The sequence below is a fragment of the Aptenodytes patagonicus genome, chromosome 23 (assembly GCF_965638725.1).
Source record: "Aptenodytes patagonicus chromosome 23, bAptPat1.pri.cur, whole genome shotgun sequence".
Taxonomy (NCBI): domain Eukaryota; kingdom Metazoa; phylum Chordata; class Aves; order Sphenisciformes; family Spheniscidae; genus Aptenodytes; species Aptenodytes patagonicus.
The window spans coordinates 2,857,319-2,874,460 of NC_134971.1; the positions used below are offsets into that span (position 1 = coordinate 2,857,319).

General features: G+C 59.7%; 1 protein-coding gene across 4 annotated transcripts; it reads right to left on the minus strand.

Annotated features, from left to right (window-relative positions):
- Window positions 1-2,178: 2,178 nt before the first annotated feature.
- Window positions 2,179-13,875, minus strand: MCAM (melanoma cell adhesion molecule). 4 transcript variants are annotated; one of them, XM_076358498.1, is made up of 16 exons: window positions 13,809-13,875; window positions 8,744-8,871; window positions 8,423-8,633; window positions 8,239-8,309; window positions 8,040-8,127; window positions 7,634-7,813; window positions 7,426-7,553; window positions 7,100-7,262; window positions 6,890-7,011; window positions 6,432-6,570; window positions 6,195-6,316; window positions 5,960-6,095; window positions 5,809-5,826; window positions 5,081-5,222; window positions 4,514-4,631; window positions 2,179-3,629 (listed from the first exon to the last, which is right to left on the minus strand). In XM_076358498.1, the coding sequence occupies exons 1-16, from the start codon at window positions 13,873-13,875 to the stop codon at window positions 3,600-3,602; spliced, it is 1,863 nt and encodes a 620-aa protein (XP_076214613.1). In that variant the 3' UTR covers window positions 2,179-3,599. The 4 variants fall into 4 exon arrangements, with proteins under 4 accessions (XP_076214613.1, XP_076214614.1, XP_076214615.1 ...); XM_076358499.1 differs by lacking the exon at window positions 5,809-5,826; XM_076358500.1 differs by lacking the exon at window positions 4,514-4,631.
- Window positions 13,876-17,142: the final 3,267 nt, after the last annotated feature.

A 17,142-nucleotide genomic window follows, 5' to 3' on the forward strand; every position in this document is an offset into this window, starting at 1 on the left:
AGCCGTGGTTATTACCACCTCCTGAAGGTGTTAGCGCAGTTAGCTAGCGCGGTCTGATGCATTCTAACCAGTGTACTGACTGAGTCGTCTATTAGTGTTTATTATCATCCACCCTAGCAGTCAGCACAGCTATGGTACAGAATCAGGTAACGGTGCAACAGCAGAACTGGATTTATTTATTAGTGCCTTATTAGTATCTATCATAGCTAGTAAAACAGTTCTCTGTTAGAACTTGCTAGATTCTAATACTACAATTATCGATGAGTAACTATTAGTATCTACAGAAGCTATTAATAGAGTTATTTGTTCAGGTTATTGGTATCCACTAGAATCCACTAACAGAGTTGGTTTTAGCATTATTACTGTTTATAGTAGCTATCGCTAACAGATAATTCTGTTTATTGATTATATTAGACTAGAGTATCACAGCTATCAGATAACAGTTACTGTAGACACTAACAGTTACTAATAGTAATTCAGTCTATTAAAATAATGGTCTATTAGTAATTATTAGCATCTACAGCAGCAAGTAGCAAAGTTTTCTTATAGATTCCAATAATAGAACTATGTATTAGTACCTATAGTAGGGAGTAACAAATAGCTATTTCAACCTATACAGTATCTATTAGAATCTAACAATAGTTATCTATGAGTAGTAGTTACAGTAGTTGGTCCTAAAATCAGAATTTATTGGAATGTATTTGTAGATTTGTAGATGTATTAGTATCTACAATAGCTGGTAAAAAGATTTTCTTGTATAATCTACCAGTAACTAATAATGCTATTATTCATTAAGTACTTATTAGTATCTATATTAGCTAGAAATACAATAGTCTAGTAGAATCTGTAACAGAATCTACTTATGGAATTATCGATATTAGTTATTAATGCAATTATCTATTAGAATTATTAGAATTCATTAATGGAATTTCTTACTAGTATACTTAGTAGCTAGCCATACAATTTTGTCTCATAATCTATGAGAATCTTTTAACATAATTATCTATTCATATGTGTATTAGTATTATTGCACTTATCTATTAAAAGCTATTACTATTAGCATCTAATAAATTAACTACCTATTTGTATTTAGTATCTGTAGTAGCTATTAATACAATTACCAATTAAAATGTATTAGAATATATCAATAAGAATTATCTATTAGGATCTAGAGTAGCTAGTATATGAATAACAGTTATAATCTATTAGAATTCTTTAAGGGAAAAAGCCATTACTATTTATTAGTGTCTATAGTAGCTATCAATACAATTATCTGTATGTAATGTCTTATTATCTATTAGAACCTAGTGACAGACTTATCTATGCGTAGTTATTAGTATCTACATTAGCTATCTCATAGATTCTACTGTTGGGATCTATTAAATTCTACTGACGGTATTCTAGTATCAACCATCACTAGTAATGTAATTACAGATTACAATCTAATAGTACGATTACCTATTAGAATACATTAGTAGATTTATTGTATATTGGTAGTTATTAGCGTCTGTATTAGCTGTTAATGCAATTACCTATTAGAATCTATACAATTATCTGTAACCAGCTACAGGGGCTATAAACGTGTCATCTGTTAGAACCTCAACAGGATTATTGACTAATAGCTATCTGTACCTCGTTAGCCATTACCTACTGCTACCTCTTAGCATTTGGTATCGGAGCTGTCCACCACCTGTTAATAGCACCATCTATTACCAGCAGACAGAATACATTTTCCCGCCCCGGCCGCGGTGCAAAGGTTAAGCAGGTTAAGCCAACACTGTTCTGCTGGCTTCATCCGGGAGGCTAAGGGCTGTTTCTGGCAAAAGCCGTACCGCGGCAGCGTGTGCCGCTGCAGATGCCTTGCTGAGAGCATCTGGGCTGAGACCCCAGGGCAGCAGCCGCCAGCCCACCGCGACCTTCAGCAGTGTCCCGAGTGCCGGGGCCCGGGTGAGGAGGGGTTCGAGCTGACACTCGTCTGCTGATTTAAGCCCATTTCCTAGGTGAAAGTCCCACTGTTGTGGAAGCAAACCTGAAGGTGGGAGTGTGCACGGTGCCACCCGGCCTTGCTAACCTACTCCTGGGGAAGGGAGCCTTGAAATCGAGCAGGGAGAGGGGACACACGCCGCCCTTACAGTCCCGGTGGAGCTGCTGCTAGCGGGAACAAACTCAGAACCCGGCTTTGAACTTTGTACTTTATTTTCACATATATAAAAAAAACCTTGCAAGTATCAGACAAAACTTCTGGAAATTTACACACAATCCAACAAAAATATATATAAACCAAAGCTTTTGCTTCGACAACACTTGTAGCTCATGAGTATAGCTCACCGCTTGTTAGGGCGCTGGCCGCCGGGCTGCTGCACGGCTCCCTGCTACCGGCAGAGGATGCTGGGGGTGCGCGAGGGGACATCTCTCCTGTCGCCCAGGGTTAGCCTCAGCCCTTTGCCGAAGGGCTGGGGGGGGTGACAGGCTTGTGGACAGCACAGCACTGAGAGTATGTGACTTAGAAGAAGGAGGGGCTGATCTCTCTAGGAGGAGGCAGGAGGGAAAGCCATGTTTCAGGGGGAGGGCTGGGACAGACCACGGCAGCGGAAGCTAAAGGCAGGCTGCTTGCCCGTCTCCCCTCTCCACCACTCAGCTGCTGTAGCACCAGCCTGGCTGTGGGGCCAGAGGTGCCACTGAAGCACAGAAATAAACCAGTTTTACCTGGGGCTGGTAATTGTTCAGCACAAAAAAACCCCTGAGACATCGCCAACTGGCCCTGGCCTAATATTCCTTAGTTTTAAATCTGGGGGGGGGCCTCCGAGAGCCGCTGTTGCCAGCAGCTGTGCAGCCTCCCTAAAAGCAATCCAATTCCCTGGGGAGTGGGGACAGAGAAGCCCTCCCCCTCACGTCAGCAAGGCTACACTACAAACCAGAGAACCTAAGCCCTTGGTCTGGCACGTGCCCGAGACATGGGCACCCCTGCCCTTGCTCTGCCAGGTACTCGCCTCGCGTAGGATCACAGCTACCCATTGCGGAGCTCCCTACCCACACAGCACCGTCAGGACACGCTGGGCTAAACCAACAAGACAAGAACAGTTCAAAAGGAAAAGCAAAGCACTAACACCTCCCCAGCAGCTGGCAAACGCCACTCTAACAAACCACTTCCATTCTTCGCTCATCTAACCTGCACACCACTACATCTAAGGTGCCTGGGACATCCCAAAAGTAAAAGTAAAATTTCACCAGCTTTTCTGAGCAAGTTTGGGGTAAAACACATCAAAACCTTCCCACACACGTACAGGACAGATTTCCTGAAAAAGCCTCAAATCCTTCCACCAGGTAGCTTAATGGGATATTTCTTTCTAATATTGCTATTGGCTTCTCTGTAGTAGTAAGCAAGTGCAGCTTCGCTGCTGCTAAGTCGACAACCTGCAAGCCCACGGTTGAGGTAACGGACAGGTGAGTCGGGGGGTGTCCCCCACGCGTTGGGGCTCAGCACTGCGACGCAGTAATCGTCTCTGGCCGTGCTCCCCAGGTACTGGAGCAGGGGTGGGACAAGGCAATCCAAGAGCAGGAAAGGTTTGAAGGAAGAAAGCACTTAGTAGATTCCCTCTCTAGTTTCTCAGATCGATGTATTTCTCGCTCTTCAGTCCGCCAAAACAGAAAGAGGGGGAAAAAAAAAAGCAGTTAGGGGTGAACATAAAACCAGGTCCTCTACTGCAAGTGTCTGCATGACAGACAGCAATGCAATGGGGGAGAGCCGCCGGCCCAGGCCACCCCATGGTAGCTGAGCATCTGCCCCAGGGCAAAGGGTGAGCGTGAGCTGTGTGGGCAGCAGGACCAGGGTGGGGTTGGCCTAAGGCAAATAAAACCGCACCGGGCTCAGGTGCCGCATCCTGTGGCTCCACAGGACGTGCAAAGCGTGGCAAGCCCTGCCTTAGCACGGTGATGGTCCGGCACTGATACCGTGAACAGTTGCTCGAGCCCCCAGTGGCTCTTGACCCCAGGTGAGAGGTAAGCACGTGGCCCGGGAGAGTTATCTCATCCTTCACTGAGAGCTTTGGCTCAGAGATGCCAGAGCAGGGCCCATTCCTGCAGCCTCCACTCTGACTCCTGGCCAGAGACGTTTATGTAGTTCCTTCTCCCAGAGCCCCCCGGGGAGCCCGGCTCCTGCTCCAGGGAGTGCAGAAGGAGGCAGTGCCAAGCAGGTCGGGCAGTGGGCAGTGTGCTCCCAGGAGGTGCCAGGGGCTGGCACGGAGCAGAGCTGCACGTTTGCAGGGGAGGGCTGCTCCTACATCCTTGGAGCAGAGAGCTGTGGCTTTGTCACCTCCCCTCCCTCCCACAGCCCCTCTCGAGCGCTGATGATGGATGGTGGAGGCCCATGCAGGGTGGGGAGTGCTGGGAGAGGAGCTTGCAGAGAGGAGAAAAGCATTACCTCGATGCACCCCTGTACACTCCTCACCTCCGCTCCCAGCCCTGGGAGCAGCCCTGGCCCTGGGGAAGGGCAGTGCACGATGCTCTGTCCTACCTGGTCAGCGGCAGGTCTCTTCTCGCCGTTGGCACCCTGCAGGAGCCCCGCCTCTTCGGAAAGTTTATCTGACTTAACTTCAACTACAATCTTGTCTTTACGTGCCTCTGGCTTTGTGCTAGGGGAGGGAGGTGACAATTTTGAGACATGTTGTGATACCAAAGAGGGCACGTGGCCAGTTGAGCGAGGCCAAGCCCTGGGGCTCCATCTCAGGGGATGCTCTGGAGCGGGGCTGGGGCAGAGGAAGGCCAGGGGTGAAAGAGGCTCCGGCTCAGAGAAAGCTTTGGGCTGCCCAGCCCCTCCCTGGGGAGGAGTCCCTTGGCTGCTCTACCACTCTGCTGTCCTCCTCATCGCCTCCCTGTGTGGGCAGGGCGAGCAGTGCGGACCCCAGGCTGTGGGAAGCTGGAAGCGCTGCCGAGACCCCAGCGCGGTGTCCCCCCGCGGCTGCACTATTGCCTCCCTCCACGTTGGGCAGGGAGCGGCTGGTGCAATGAGATGGGAAGCATGAGTGATGGCAAGCACCTCTGGCCCCAAGGGCTCCCTGGGAGGGCGGGCGGCAGTGCTTACATGTCCTGTTTCCCAGCGCGGCCACACGGGATCTTGCCTTTCTTGTGCAGGAAGTAGATGACAGACCCCAGCACAGCCACCACAAGGATGCAGACAATGATCGCCACAATGATCACCCCTTTGCTCTCTGGTGTCTTTTGATCTAAACACAATGGGAGAGGAAGAAGTTAATGCCTGTCCCACCCTGATACTCTCCAGCTTCTGCGTTACTGCAACCCCTTGGGGGCAAGAAAAGGATCCCTTTCCCCAAGAAAGCACCATGGGGACTCCAGTTCTCGGTGCTTCTCCAGCTCCCTGCAGGATGCAGATGTCAGTACAAAAATGCTCTGTTAGGGCAGTTTCTGCACTTTGCATTCTGCTCCCGGCTGCCATGCCCCTGCGTGCCATAGGAGGATGGCTTACAGGGTTTCCTGCAAGACATCAGGCCATCCCTTTGCTTCCTTGCCCAATGGGCCTGGGCTGCCGGAAGCCGCACTTGATGGCCTCGCTGGGCTACAGGCTGAGGACAAGCAGGCAGCTTTCACACTTCTGCAGAAACAGGTGGAGACAGAGCCTCCGTTTCCCTCGTGGCTTGGCAGAGAGAGAGGAGCAGTGACAGATGCGGTGCAAGAGCCAGCAGCCAAGGCTCCCTCCCCAGGCCAGAGGCGAGCGTGACTCCCATCAGTGGCATGCTCCCACCACAGCCTGGGCTGACGGACACACGCACCCAGCACAGCGAGGAGACTGACCTTTTCTGATGGACTCCACTGGCAGAGCAGGAAGGGAGGGAAAGAGACAGAGCTCAGCCACGCCACAGCAGCACGGCACACAGGGTGCCTGTGCGAGGGGGACTAATACTTCTCTGGGTTCCTGGGGCAGAGGGCAGTGCCTGAGACTCACCGAGCAGCTGGATGTGCTTCTCGCTGACACCCAGCGCGTTGGAGACCCTGCACATGGCTCCCGCCCGCAGCAGGTCGTGGCTCACGCGCACCGTCAGGTTGCTGGCAATGTGCTGATTTTCAACGTACTCATGAGCCTGCAAGGTGGGGAGGCAGCGAAGGATTCAGTGCCCGAGGCAATGCGCAGCCCCTCTGAGAGACCACGGCCTGGACCCAGCACCCTCCCCAGTTCTCACCGTCCCGTTGACATTCCAGTGGACAGAGGGCCTGGGGAAAGCGATGGCCTTGCAGGTCAGGTTCACCACCTCGTCCTGCCGCACGTACAGTGGGGAGCTGATGGCGACGATCCGCGGCTTCCCTGTGGGGAGGGCACATCAAGCACCCATGGCTCTCGGGGGGGAACAGGGCTGATGCTGGGCAGGATGGGGCTCGCTCTGGCACGGCAGCATGCCTGCACACATGCCAGTTCTTACCCTGAACAGCCACGGCCACCTGCTTGCTCTGCTCCAGCCCCGGCACGCTCGGTGCGATCACCTTGCAGCTGAAGTTGCTGGAGGTTTCGAAGGTGAGGTTGCTCAGAAAAAGCTGGTTCCCTTCTGCGACCTTCCTGCCCTGTTGGGAAGGGATGCCCCCCAGCAATGAGCCCTGAGCGCCAGGCCCTTCTGCACCCAGCTCCCCAGGCTCTGCAGCTCTCCCAAAGGGGCTCAGCCCTCCCTCCTACACACAGCAAGCGAGCCTGCAAGCACAGGAACTCTCTGCAGTACTGGCCAGGAGGTGAAGAGGTAGAGATGAAGACGCAGGTCCATGCAAGGGGGAATCCTACCCCTGGCCTCTCTCAGGAGAGATGGAGCAAGCTCCTGGCTCTGCCCAGTTTACTGCAAAGCCCAGGCTCGCCCAGCCTGAGCGTGACAATACCTGAATGCCTGCTCACCTTCTCATCCCTCCACTGGTAGTCCAGGGCCACAGGGCTGTGGGCATTGCAGCTCAGCCTCACGTTGTCCCCTTCCTGAAGGGGTGAGGATGGCTCCATCTTCACATGGACCCCTTCAATGTCTAGGAGAGGGATGGAGACCAGGGCAGGGTGAGCAGGAGGGACAGGGCACCCACCACGAGGTGTGCAGGGTCCCATCCCCCGCCTTACAGTTCACAACAAGCTCCACATCCTTCTCCAGCTGTCTCATATCATCCAAGTCCAGGGTCTGGCATCTGTACAGGCCGCTGCTGCTCTTATTCACATCGTGCAGGTTCAGCACCCCGCTGTTGGTGTCTGCCAGTGACGTCAGGTCCTGCCAGCTGTCCTCCAGCTGCAGGCAGTGGGGAAAAAGCAGAGCCCTTAGCCCCACACAGGCACCCTCCATCCCAGCCACTGCATCCCACTGCCCAGGGCCCTCCAGGCAGGGGACAAGGAGCAGCCAGGACACGAGATGTCTGCCAAGGAAGAGGTGCCCAGGTCCCCTCTGGCCTCACCTCTCTCTTATAGAAGCTGAAGACGGGTGCTGGGTTCCCGTCAGCCTCACAGACCAGCTTCACATCATCCCCTTCCTTCACCAGTGCCGAGGACGGCATGACCTGCAGCTTCACGTGCTGCGCAGGGTCTGGGGGAGGAGGGAGCGTCGGTGTGGGGCCCCACCACGCAGCACCGGGCAGCGGGCACGGCCCCCAGCCCCTGACTCACAGAAGACGGTGACGTTGACTCGCCGCGACTCCACGGCACGCCTCTGTCCCCGCAGCCAGTAGTGCACGGTGCAGTGGTACAGGGAGTTGCGGTCCTCCCGGGTGACGTGGGCAAAGAGGGTGCTGCTCACCGTGTACAGCCCGCTCGACTCGCGGGTCAGCGTGGCCGGGATCTTCACCACTGCAGGGGACACAGCTGCTGTTCCCAGCCCATGGCGAGGCCATGGGAGGCAAGGAGGGCTCCCTTGGGAGCACAGGGTTCCTTTGGGTGGCCACGGGCTGCCAGTCCCCAGCTGAGGAGGCCCTGGATAGCACGAGTGCCCCAGCCCCTCTCTCTTGAGCAGGCAGGTGTAGTTCCCCATCCCCATCCTCATCCCCATCCCCATCCCCATCCCCATGCAACTCACTCTTCTCCTCCGGCTGCAGCTGCTCCCTGTTCTTGTGCCACGTGATGTTGGGGGGTGGGAAGCTGTTCCTGCTCACGCACTGGGCAATCTGCGGCAGCAGACAGAGCCTTGAGCATGGGGTGCCCCCATGGGGAGAGGGAAGTGGGGAGCCTGGCATGGCTGGGAGCCTCCCCCTCCCCTGTGTGGGGCCCCTCCTCACCTGCGGGATGTCACTGCTCTGCACGGAGATGCCTCCTGGGTTGGCCGTGATCTCAGGGGCCTCGGGGACCTCTGGAAAGAGAAGCCACCCCACACATATTAGGAGGGATGGGACGGGACGGGATCCCCCACCGGCCCCGCAGAGTGGATGGACAGCCATGCTGCCCTCCTGCCCCATCACTCACTGTAGACGTGGAGCTCGGTGTGGTTCTCGCCCATGCCGTGGCTGCCCGCCTCAACCTGGCACAGGAAGGTCCTGGCGTCCTGCACCGTCACCCTGCTGATGGACAGGGCCTTGTCCTCCCCCACCGACAGCCGCCCCTTGTAGTCCATGTTCTCTTCCAGGATCTCGCTGCCCATGATGCGGCACAGCCTCACCCGGTTGTTGCGGTCAATCTGCAAGGTGAGGGGCCAAGGCCAGGCTGACGGGGAGCCCGTGAGAAAGCCCTGGGCTAGCTGCCACCCCAGCCCACCGCCCACCACTCCTCTCCCAGGTCAGCACTCACGTAGGACCAGTTGATGTAGGTGTAGGAACCATTTCCAGGGATGTAGAAGTTGCACTCGATCCTGGCCGTGCCCCCGCTCTCCACTTCGACCACCGCTGGCATGGAGACCTCCAGCTTGCTGGCTGCAGCTGCGGGACAGAGCCCATCAGGGGCAGGAAGCATGGGGAAGGCCCCGTATCTGAGCTAGCGAGGGAGCTGAGCCCAGGCCTGTCCCTGTTTCCATCCCCCAAAGGGCGTGGGGCAGAGCCATGTCCTGCGCCGGCATCCCCCAGGCACTGTGTCCCAGCCCAGCAGGAGCACCAGCCAGGAGCACAGTCCCACTCCTGCCGCCACGCTGCCTTCTGCATCCACAGAAAGCCTGCGGGCTCAGGCCACCACCCCTGTTCCCAGGGAGGGGATGAGGCACACCGTGCTCGCACCACCGGTCTCCTCAGGACACCTGGAGACAACCACTCACGCCACTGCTGTTGCAGACCCCACCAGACCTGCCCTCCCCATGGCATCCCAGCCTTGCTGAAATGGGCAGCAAGACCTCTGAGCCCCCAAATCCACCCGCGCCCATCCACCTGGGCTGCACCCTGCCCAGGATGGGTATGGGAAGGGGCTGCATCTCCACAGCCTGCGAGCGAGCAGATCACCTTGCCGGCTGCCTTAATCTGAGCCCGGGGCAGTGCTGATCCCCCTCACACCCCAGAGCACACATCTACCCTCCCGGTCCGAGCCAGCATCCCAGACCAGCTCCCACCGTGCCTTACTGGCTCCAAGGGCCAGGCAAGGAGGTGTTGGGAGGTTAGCAGAGGCAGGGGAAGGGGCCGGGTGCTGGAGACTGAAGCTGGCAGCACAAAGGCTGCACCTTCTTGCGGTCCGGGACCAGAGCCCTGACGTCAGCCTGCGCAGCCCCCGCAGCAGCCCCGGGAGCTGGGGCATGAATGAGGCGCTGTGTTCCTCTGCAGCAGGATGAGGCACACAGGGCAGCAGCTCAGAAGGGGTGCCCCAGCCAGCTGCAGCTGCCTGCTGCTCCCTTTCCCCCTCCAAGCCAACAGGGCCCGTGGGGGAGGCAGCATGTCCCCGACCACCGCGGCGCAGCCGGGACTCCCGGGTCCCTCCCCAAGCTCCGACCTTGCCACCCAGGCTGGAACCCAGAACCCAGCAGTCAGAGCATCCACCCCTGCAGTGTACCCAAGGCGAGCCCCTCGCTGCTCCTCTGCTCCCTGCCCATAAAGTAAACCCAGTGCTGCCCACCCATAGCATGGGTGGCACGAGGGACCCGCAGCTCTGGTGAGCAGAGTCTGCCAACCCTGGCACCCCACCTTCCCTCCCAGCCCAGCCACCCACTTGCCCGCAGCAGTAATGGAGCACCTGGCCATGCTCCAGAGCAGCAGGGGAAGGTAATGGCTATCGATTCAGGACAGGGAACAGAGCAGCTTCCGGAGGGGCTGGGGGCAGAGCAGCCCCAGCCGGGCACAGCAGAGACAAGGGCTGTGTCACAGCAAGGCTGGGAGTGCCATTGCCACTGGCCCTGTGGATGCCAAAGCAAGGTGGGTCTGTACGCCCTGGGCTGGTACACAGCCCTGCAGGAGGGGACAGCGGTCTGTCCCCCAGCAACAAGGCCAGCCGGCTCGGCACCCGCAGCCCAGCCCAGGTATGGGAGCTGGGGACAAGAGGCTGGAGGAAGCCAGCTGTGTCAACAGCTCCCTTGATAGTGCCGCTCGGTAACAGCCACGGAGCCTTGCAAGTGAGGCAACTTCAAAGGGCAATGCTGTGCCCACAAAACACTCTTTGTCTGGAGTGGGTATGTGGTGGCAACAGCCCCAAAATGCAGCCAGGAGCCCTTCTGCCACAGCAAAGGCCCTGGCTCACAGGACTAGCTACCTCAGGACACCCCAAAAGCCAGCTTTTGGCCCTTACCCGTCCCATCGGCACAGTACCATTTGCACTAAGCAAAGAGGGATGAGCAAAGCACTGCACAGGAAAGGAGGTGCTAGAAAAACAGGTGAAAGCCCCAGAGATAAAAGCATGCACTGCGTCAGGAAACTGGACTGAGCGTACATAGGAAAAGATAACTTTGCACCGGAGGCACCTGCCCACCTGTATGGCCACGACTTGGCTGCCTGGTGCAGCCGGGCACCCGCAGACTTGGGCAAGCCTGGGGCTGGGGTGCACCCCTGCTGCACCCCTGCCCCCTCCCCTGAGCCCTGACACTTCTGGGCTGCAGGCAGCCAGGCCTGGCTTTGCCTCCCCATCATTTTTAGACCTTCAGCATGGGCCCCGGGCAGAGCCAGCCCCTGGGAGAGGGAGAGCTGCTGGCCCGCCCCGCTGACCCGCTCGGCATGAGAGCCCTCATCCAGGCAGCGAAGCAGCCGAAACCATGAGCTCAGAGCTGGAGAATGGCTGGCATCTGGGGCTGGCACGAGGCACACGTCCCTCCCACCCATCCACTGCCCTTGAGGAGGTAGACATGGATGCTGCAGCCCCCACCCTGCCTGGAACAAGGGCCCACTGCTCCCTACCTCCTCCGTGGCAGGCTGGATACTAGCCCTCCCCTGAGCTGGAAGGAACACCCAGCAACACTGCAAGTGCGGCTAGCTGAGGGACACAAGGCCCCCCACAACCCTGGGAACACAAGGCTTCCTCCTGCAGCTCCAAGACCCCACAGCCTGTCAGGTGCATGGGCAGGCTAGAGAGGCACAGGGCACAGGCACCCTGGCATAGCAGGCTCTGGGGACATGGTGATCCTCCCTTGCATCCAGCACGGCTGCAGATACTGGTTCGTTGAGGGAATCTGGGCAGGGCTGGAGACCCATCAGCCACGCGTGGAGCAGCCCAGCTGCAGAGCTGAGCTCCAGCCTGCACGGTGCACGCCAAGCGCCTGGCACATCTCCAGCAGGAGACCTAGAGATCTGGAGAGGACATCTGCAGCAAGCAAGCAGGGAAGGGAGGAGAGCCCCCGTGCCTTTCCATCTGGCTGGCGGACAGCCGGCCGGCAGCCAGAGCTCCACAAGAACAAAGATTTGCTTTTAGAGCTGAGGAAGGGGGTAGGGAGTAGCACAGCCCCTCCGCCAGCCTCCTGTGGAGCAGAGGTGTGTGGGGAGCTGGCGAGGAGCACGGCTGCATGGGCGGCGCAGAGCCCCCAGCACGGAGCAGCAAGAGGAGGGGCACCACAGGGGTCAGGAGCTGCACGTGGGATGCCTGAAGTTTCCATGGGTTTCTGAATCCCTCTCGGGGAAATCAGCTGTGGCCAGATCCCTCCTGCTCCCAGCTCATGCACACATGCTGCCCTCCTCTGCCTTGGCAAGGCCACCCTTCCTGCACAGATCCCTGAGCCGGAGTGCCCCAGCTCCCCCAGAGCAGGATCACCTGCACCTCTCCTTCCTCACAGAGACGAGAAACAGGGTGCAAAGCCCCAGCCCTGCAGCAAGCAGCACCACCGCCAGCGCCCAACAGCTTCTGCCCCAGCCCAGCCCTCACTGGGCTGGGGATGGGGAGGGAGCCAAGGCTCTGCTGCAGGAGGGACTGACACCTTGCACCCCCAAACAAACCCCACCATCCCATCAGGACCCAGCCATGGGTCCTCGACCATGACCCTTTCCCAGGAGAGGAAAGGCTCACAACCCCAGCCCTGCAGCCAGGTAACATCACAGAGACCTCTCTAACAGCCGGAGATTGCAGTGCAGAAGGGGCCAGGGTGGCACTGGCAGCTCCAGTGTGGGCTCAGACCCCCGCCCCCACAGCACGGTGAGCCCCCCAGGCCCGCCTGCGAATGGCTTGGCTGTGGCCCCTCAATGCTTCTGGGAAGCACCAAGCCTTTCGCAGTGGCTGGGCTTGCAAACACACTGATGCCGCCAACCAATAAACGCCTCGCTCGGCACATGTGCTGTGAGGAAGGGGATCCCAGCACGGGCCGGGGATGGAAGCAGCCTGCCTTTGGCTCAGGCATTCAGCTCTCCCGCGGCGCCAACGCCTTGGCCAGAGCAGGCTTCCCCAGCGCCTGGGGCAACCTCCGCAGCATGGCTGGGACAAGGCGAGAAGGCGGCAGGGAGCAGCCAGCGCACCGGGACCGCTCCCTGGCCCCCGGCAAGGGGAGGGCATGCTGCGGGAAGCAAGGCAGGGCAGGAAACGCAGCCCCCCCCCCGAGGATGAAAATGGACTGGAAAGAGGATAAAAAAAGAAAGTGTGAAAAAAGCCAAGAGAAACAAAGTGCTCGGGGAAAAACTCCTTAGAAGGAAAGGGGTGGATGCTTCCTAATAACTCGACCAATTCACCCTGCTGCACACTGAACACACGTGGGGGCACCCCTGCACCCTGCCCCTCACGCCCTTGCCTCTGCCCCACAGAGCACGGCCCCAGGAGCCTGCCTTGCACCAGCCACCTTCCCTGGCCACCGGGCCAGCCTCCCCGGGGACGCAGAGGGCACCCCTCACCCTGCCTTGCCTTAGGGGGGCTGCAAAGGGGCCCCGAGAGCGGAATGGGGCACTCCCGGCTCCCCACACCCAGACCCACCCCCGCCGCCGCCGCGGAGCCCGGGGGACGTGCAGGCGAGGACATAGGCTCGAGGGGGCTGCTCCCACCCAGGCTCCCCCGGCACCGCAATTTTAGCATTCCTGGCCCCAAGCCAGGCAGCGCCCGAAGGGCGTCAGCTCTGCTGGCCGCCCTGGCTGGCCCCGGAGCGGCTCTGCGGGGAAGACCCCGCCGGCTGCCGCCCCTCGCCCCCTCGGAGCGCGCAGCCCGGCCTTGGGAAGGGCCGGGCAGGGCAGGGGCCGGCAGACCCCAGCGCCGCGCGCCCCCGCTGCCGGAGCGGCGTCCCGCTGCAGGCCGGCGCCCCCCGGGCAGCGGCGAGAGGGGGGCCGGCAGCAGCACGGGGCGAAGGGGCATCCCTGCCCGGGGACGGCGGGGCCCCGCGCCCCGCCCCGCAGGCGGCTGCACCCGCCCGGCCGCCCCGGAGCGCCCCGCTGCCCCCGCGGCGCAGCGCCCGCAGGTGCGTCCGCCCGCCCGCCGCACGGCCCGGCCCCCACCGGCCCGGCCCGGCCCGTTCCGTCCCGGCAGAGCCGCGCCCGGCGCCACTCACCGCAGCAGAGCAGGAGGCAGCAGCCCCAGCCCAGGGCGAGCCCGGCCGCCCGCCGCCCCCCAGCCATGCCCGCCGCCGCCGCCGCCGGCCGCCCGCGACTGAGCGGGGCCGGGGGCTGACGTCAGGCGGAGGCGGAGGAGGAGGAGGAGGAAGGCGCCGTGCCTGCCCACCGCCCGCGGCCGCTTATCACCCCCCAGCGGCAGCCGGCCGGGCGCCGCCGCGTCGAGCCCCGCAGCGCCCAGCACGGCCGGCGGCCCGGCGGGGGTACGGACCCCCGGCCCCGCTCGGCCTCCGCGCCCGGCCGCGGGCAGCGGGCGTCGCTCGGGCGGGCGCGGGATGTCGGCCGGCGCCCCGGCTCTCCCAGACGGCCCCCTGACTCTGAGCCCCGAGCAAACGCTCCCCCCGTCTCGGCACGGGCCGTTTTCAGGCATTTCTAGCTCTGCCGGAGGGGCTCGTTCCAGCTTTGCTTGCAGACCGGCAGTCTGCCGGGTCCTACCTGTCCAGGCTTGCACAGGCTGACAGAGCAGACTGCCGGGCGCTGGAGGTGGAAATCACTATGCAGACCCGGCGGAGGGGGCAGAGGCGTAGGGTAGGGCCGGTTTCCAGAGGGGCTTGGGGAATGCCAGAAAGGGGGACAGTCCCCGAGAGTCTCTCTTGCAGGCGTCAGTGGATCTGGCTGGCAGTGCTTCAGGGCAGAATTGACCCGCTCCCCTGCTCAGCCCCGCACTGCCCCAAAGCCCAGCCACAGCTTCTGGGTCGCGTTTGAACCCACACAGGTGGACTCAAAAACAGGTGGACAAAACCACTCCTCGTCATTGCCTCGGCTCTGAGAGACACCTGGGGACAGTGGGGTCCTCGGGGAGCAGCAGGCACACGAGGGTGGTGCTGTCCCAGGCGGGTCACCGAGGTCTGCAGGGTTTGCGCCCCAGGCCCTGCTCCGCCTCAGTCTCCCTGCATGCGGTGCCCCCAGCCCCGCAGGGAGGCTCTCTGCAAAGCCCGGTCCCTGTCCCTGAGGCAGAGCCCCAAGGCACAGCCCCGCTCTGTGGTGCGCAGTGAGCTGCGGCCCGAGCCCCGGCGCAGCTGTTGAATAGGGAGGCTGTGGAAAAGCCGTTAGTTGCGGTGGCCTGGGCAGCATGGCTGGCCGGGGGCCGGCCCGGGGGCGGAGGGGCTCTCAGGGCTGCACAAGGCTGCTATTATCCAGGGGTAATCACCCAGCCCAAACACAGCGTGGGCCCTCCTGCAGCCCCGAGACAGGGCCCCCGCACAAGCCTGGGGGAGCACAACAGACCTCCCCAGGTGCTGCAAGTTGCCCACAGCCAATCACGCAGGACACCTGGGTGGAGCGCCCCTGCCCCATTGCAGCCTAGCTCTGCGCCTCAGTTTCCCCCCGGGTCAATCAGAGCCAGAGAGGCTGTGTTGGAGGACAAAGCACTGGGGTTTTCTTCTCCTTCAAAGCCCTTCTTCTGCCTCCCACACTCTCGCTCCCCATTCACACAGGACTCCCGAAGCTCACTGTCTTGCGTTCACCCCACCTGAGGACAGGCCCAGGTGTGCCCCAGCATCTCCCAGGAGCAGCGAGAGTGCTGTCCTCCAGCTCTCGGCCCGGGGGCTCTGAACCTTTGCATATCCTCTTCTCTCCTCCACTTGCTTTTCCTGCAGCATGAGCTGTGCTCCAGGCCCTGGGCAGCATGGGCTGCATCCCTCCGGCCACCCTGAGCCGCTCTGGGGGTGGGCTGCAGGTTCCCCTGGGCCACAGCATTCCTCCTGGGCATCCCCAAGCACCTCTCATACCGCCAGCCCCTCCCACCCCGGCAACCCTGTGCTGGCCCCCAGCCCCAGCCCCACTCCCCTGCCGGTGCCATGCGGCGGCCCTTCCCATGCCTTCCTCCTGCCTCATCTGCGTGCCTGGCCAGCCCCCCCCCAACACTTTCCCAGCCAAATAGACTTGATGATTCATCGGAAATGATTAAATTTTTTCCCCACGAGATTAGTTGCTTAAAATGGCAATGCTGGGCAGTGATAAGGCTCATAGCCCTTGCGTTGCCGGTGCAGAGGGGGGGGCCTCCTCCCGGGCAGCGTGTTTGCTGGGAGGAACAAGTGCAAGGGAGCTGTGCCATAACGCACAGGCTGCTCGCGAGCTGCTCTCTGGCCCCACAGCTGCAGTGCGGGGATGCTCTCGCAGGCAACGGTGGCAGGAGCTCCCTGTCTATGGTGGGAACAGCCACCCCCCGAGCGGGTGCCCAGGCCTCGGGGACCCCCTGACAATGTGCTCACACTTTCCTCTCCCTCCAAAGGGCAGGATGCAGCACCAGAGGAGCCTCAGGCTCTGCTCCCCGTGGAGGAGGGAAAGGGATGTTCCATTTTGCACAAAAGACCGCGATTTTAAGCCCCACAAATGCCACCCTGCAAGGGAAGAGGGCCCAAGGGGTCCCGCTTTCCTGCGGGAAAGCATCCACCAAGTCAAACAACCAAGCGGGAGAACACAGATGACACGCTGCTGGTGCATTTTGGTCTGGTGCTAACTTTTATTCTGTGTTAAAAATAAAGCAAAATGTTGCTAATAAAACCTCTGCAGAAAATTCCCAGCAGTTGGAAAGGGCAATGCCACTCCCTGGAGAAAAGAGGCTGGCCAACCTCTGCAGCAGGGAGCATGCCACCCTGAAACAGCCTTCCACTGTTACTGCAATGGCCATGCCTCCAGTTGGTCGGGCTTCTGCTTTTCAGACCACTTAACTTTGAAGAAAACTTTTTTTTTTTTCCCTACTGAACTTACGGTTCTGGGGAAGATGGGCAGGATTTGAAAGCAAGGCCCTGCTGCCCTCAAAGCTGGCATGAAATCGCCCCACCACGCTGTGTGCGGCACCCAGTGGGCTCAGGGTCTCTGTGTGGGGAGCGCAGCAGGCTGGCCACCTTCATTTTCCCTCTCTGCTGCCTTGTCTCACGCCTTCTTATTTATTTGCTTGCTTAATGGATTTGGCTTCGGCCCCCATTCACTGCTATGCAAACAAACAGTGTGGATTAGGCTCCCGTGTCACGGTCCCACGCACACAGCCAGGGTGGGAAGGTCAGGGTGCACGGGTCCGGCCCCAGCCGAGGCACTGAGCAGCTCTTGCTCTCTGGCAGCCGAGGGAACCTGGGTGTCCTGGCCCCCACAGCTCCCAGAGCTTTCCTCCTCCAACCCTCCTGCCACCTCTTGGGTGAGAGGCTGCGCTCAGGCAAGTGTCTCTGCCCCTGGAGCAGTGGGGCTTGCCGGCCCCTGGCAGAGCTGCCGCACAGCCGCTCCTCTCTGCTGGAAACGTGGAGACCGCGGGGCAGCTCGTAGGCGCAGTCTGCC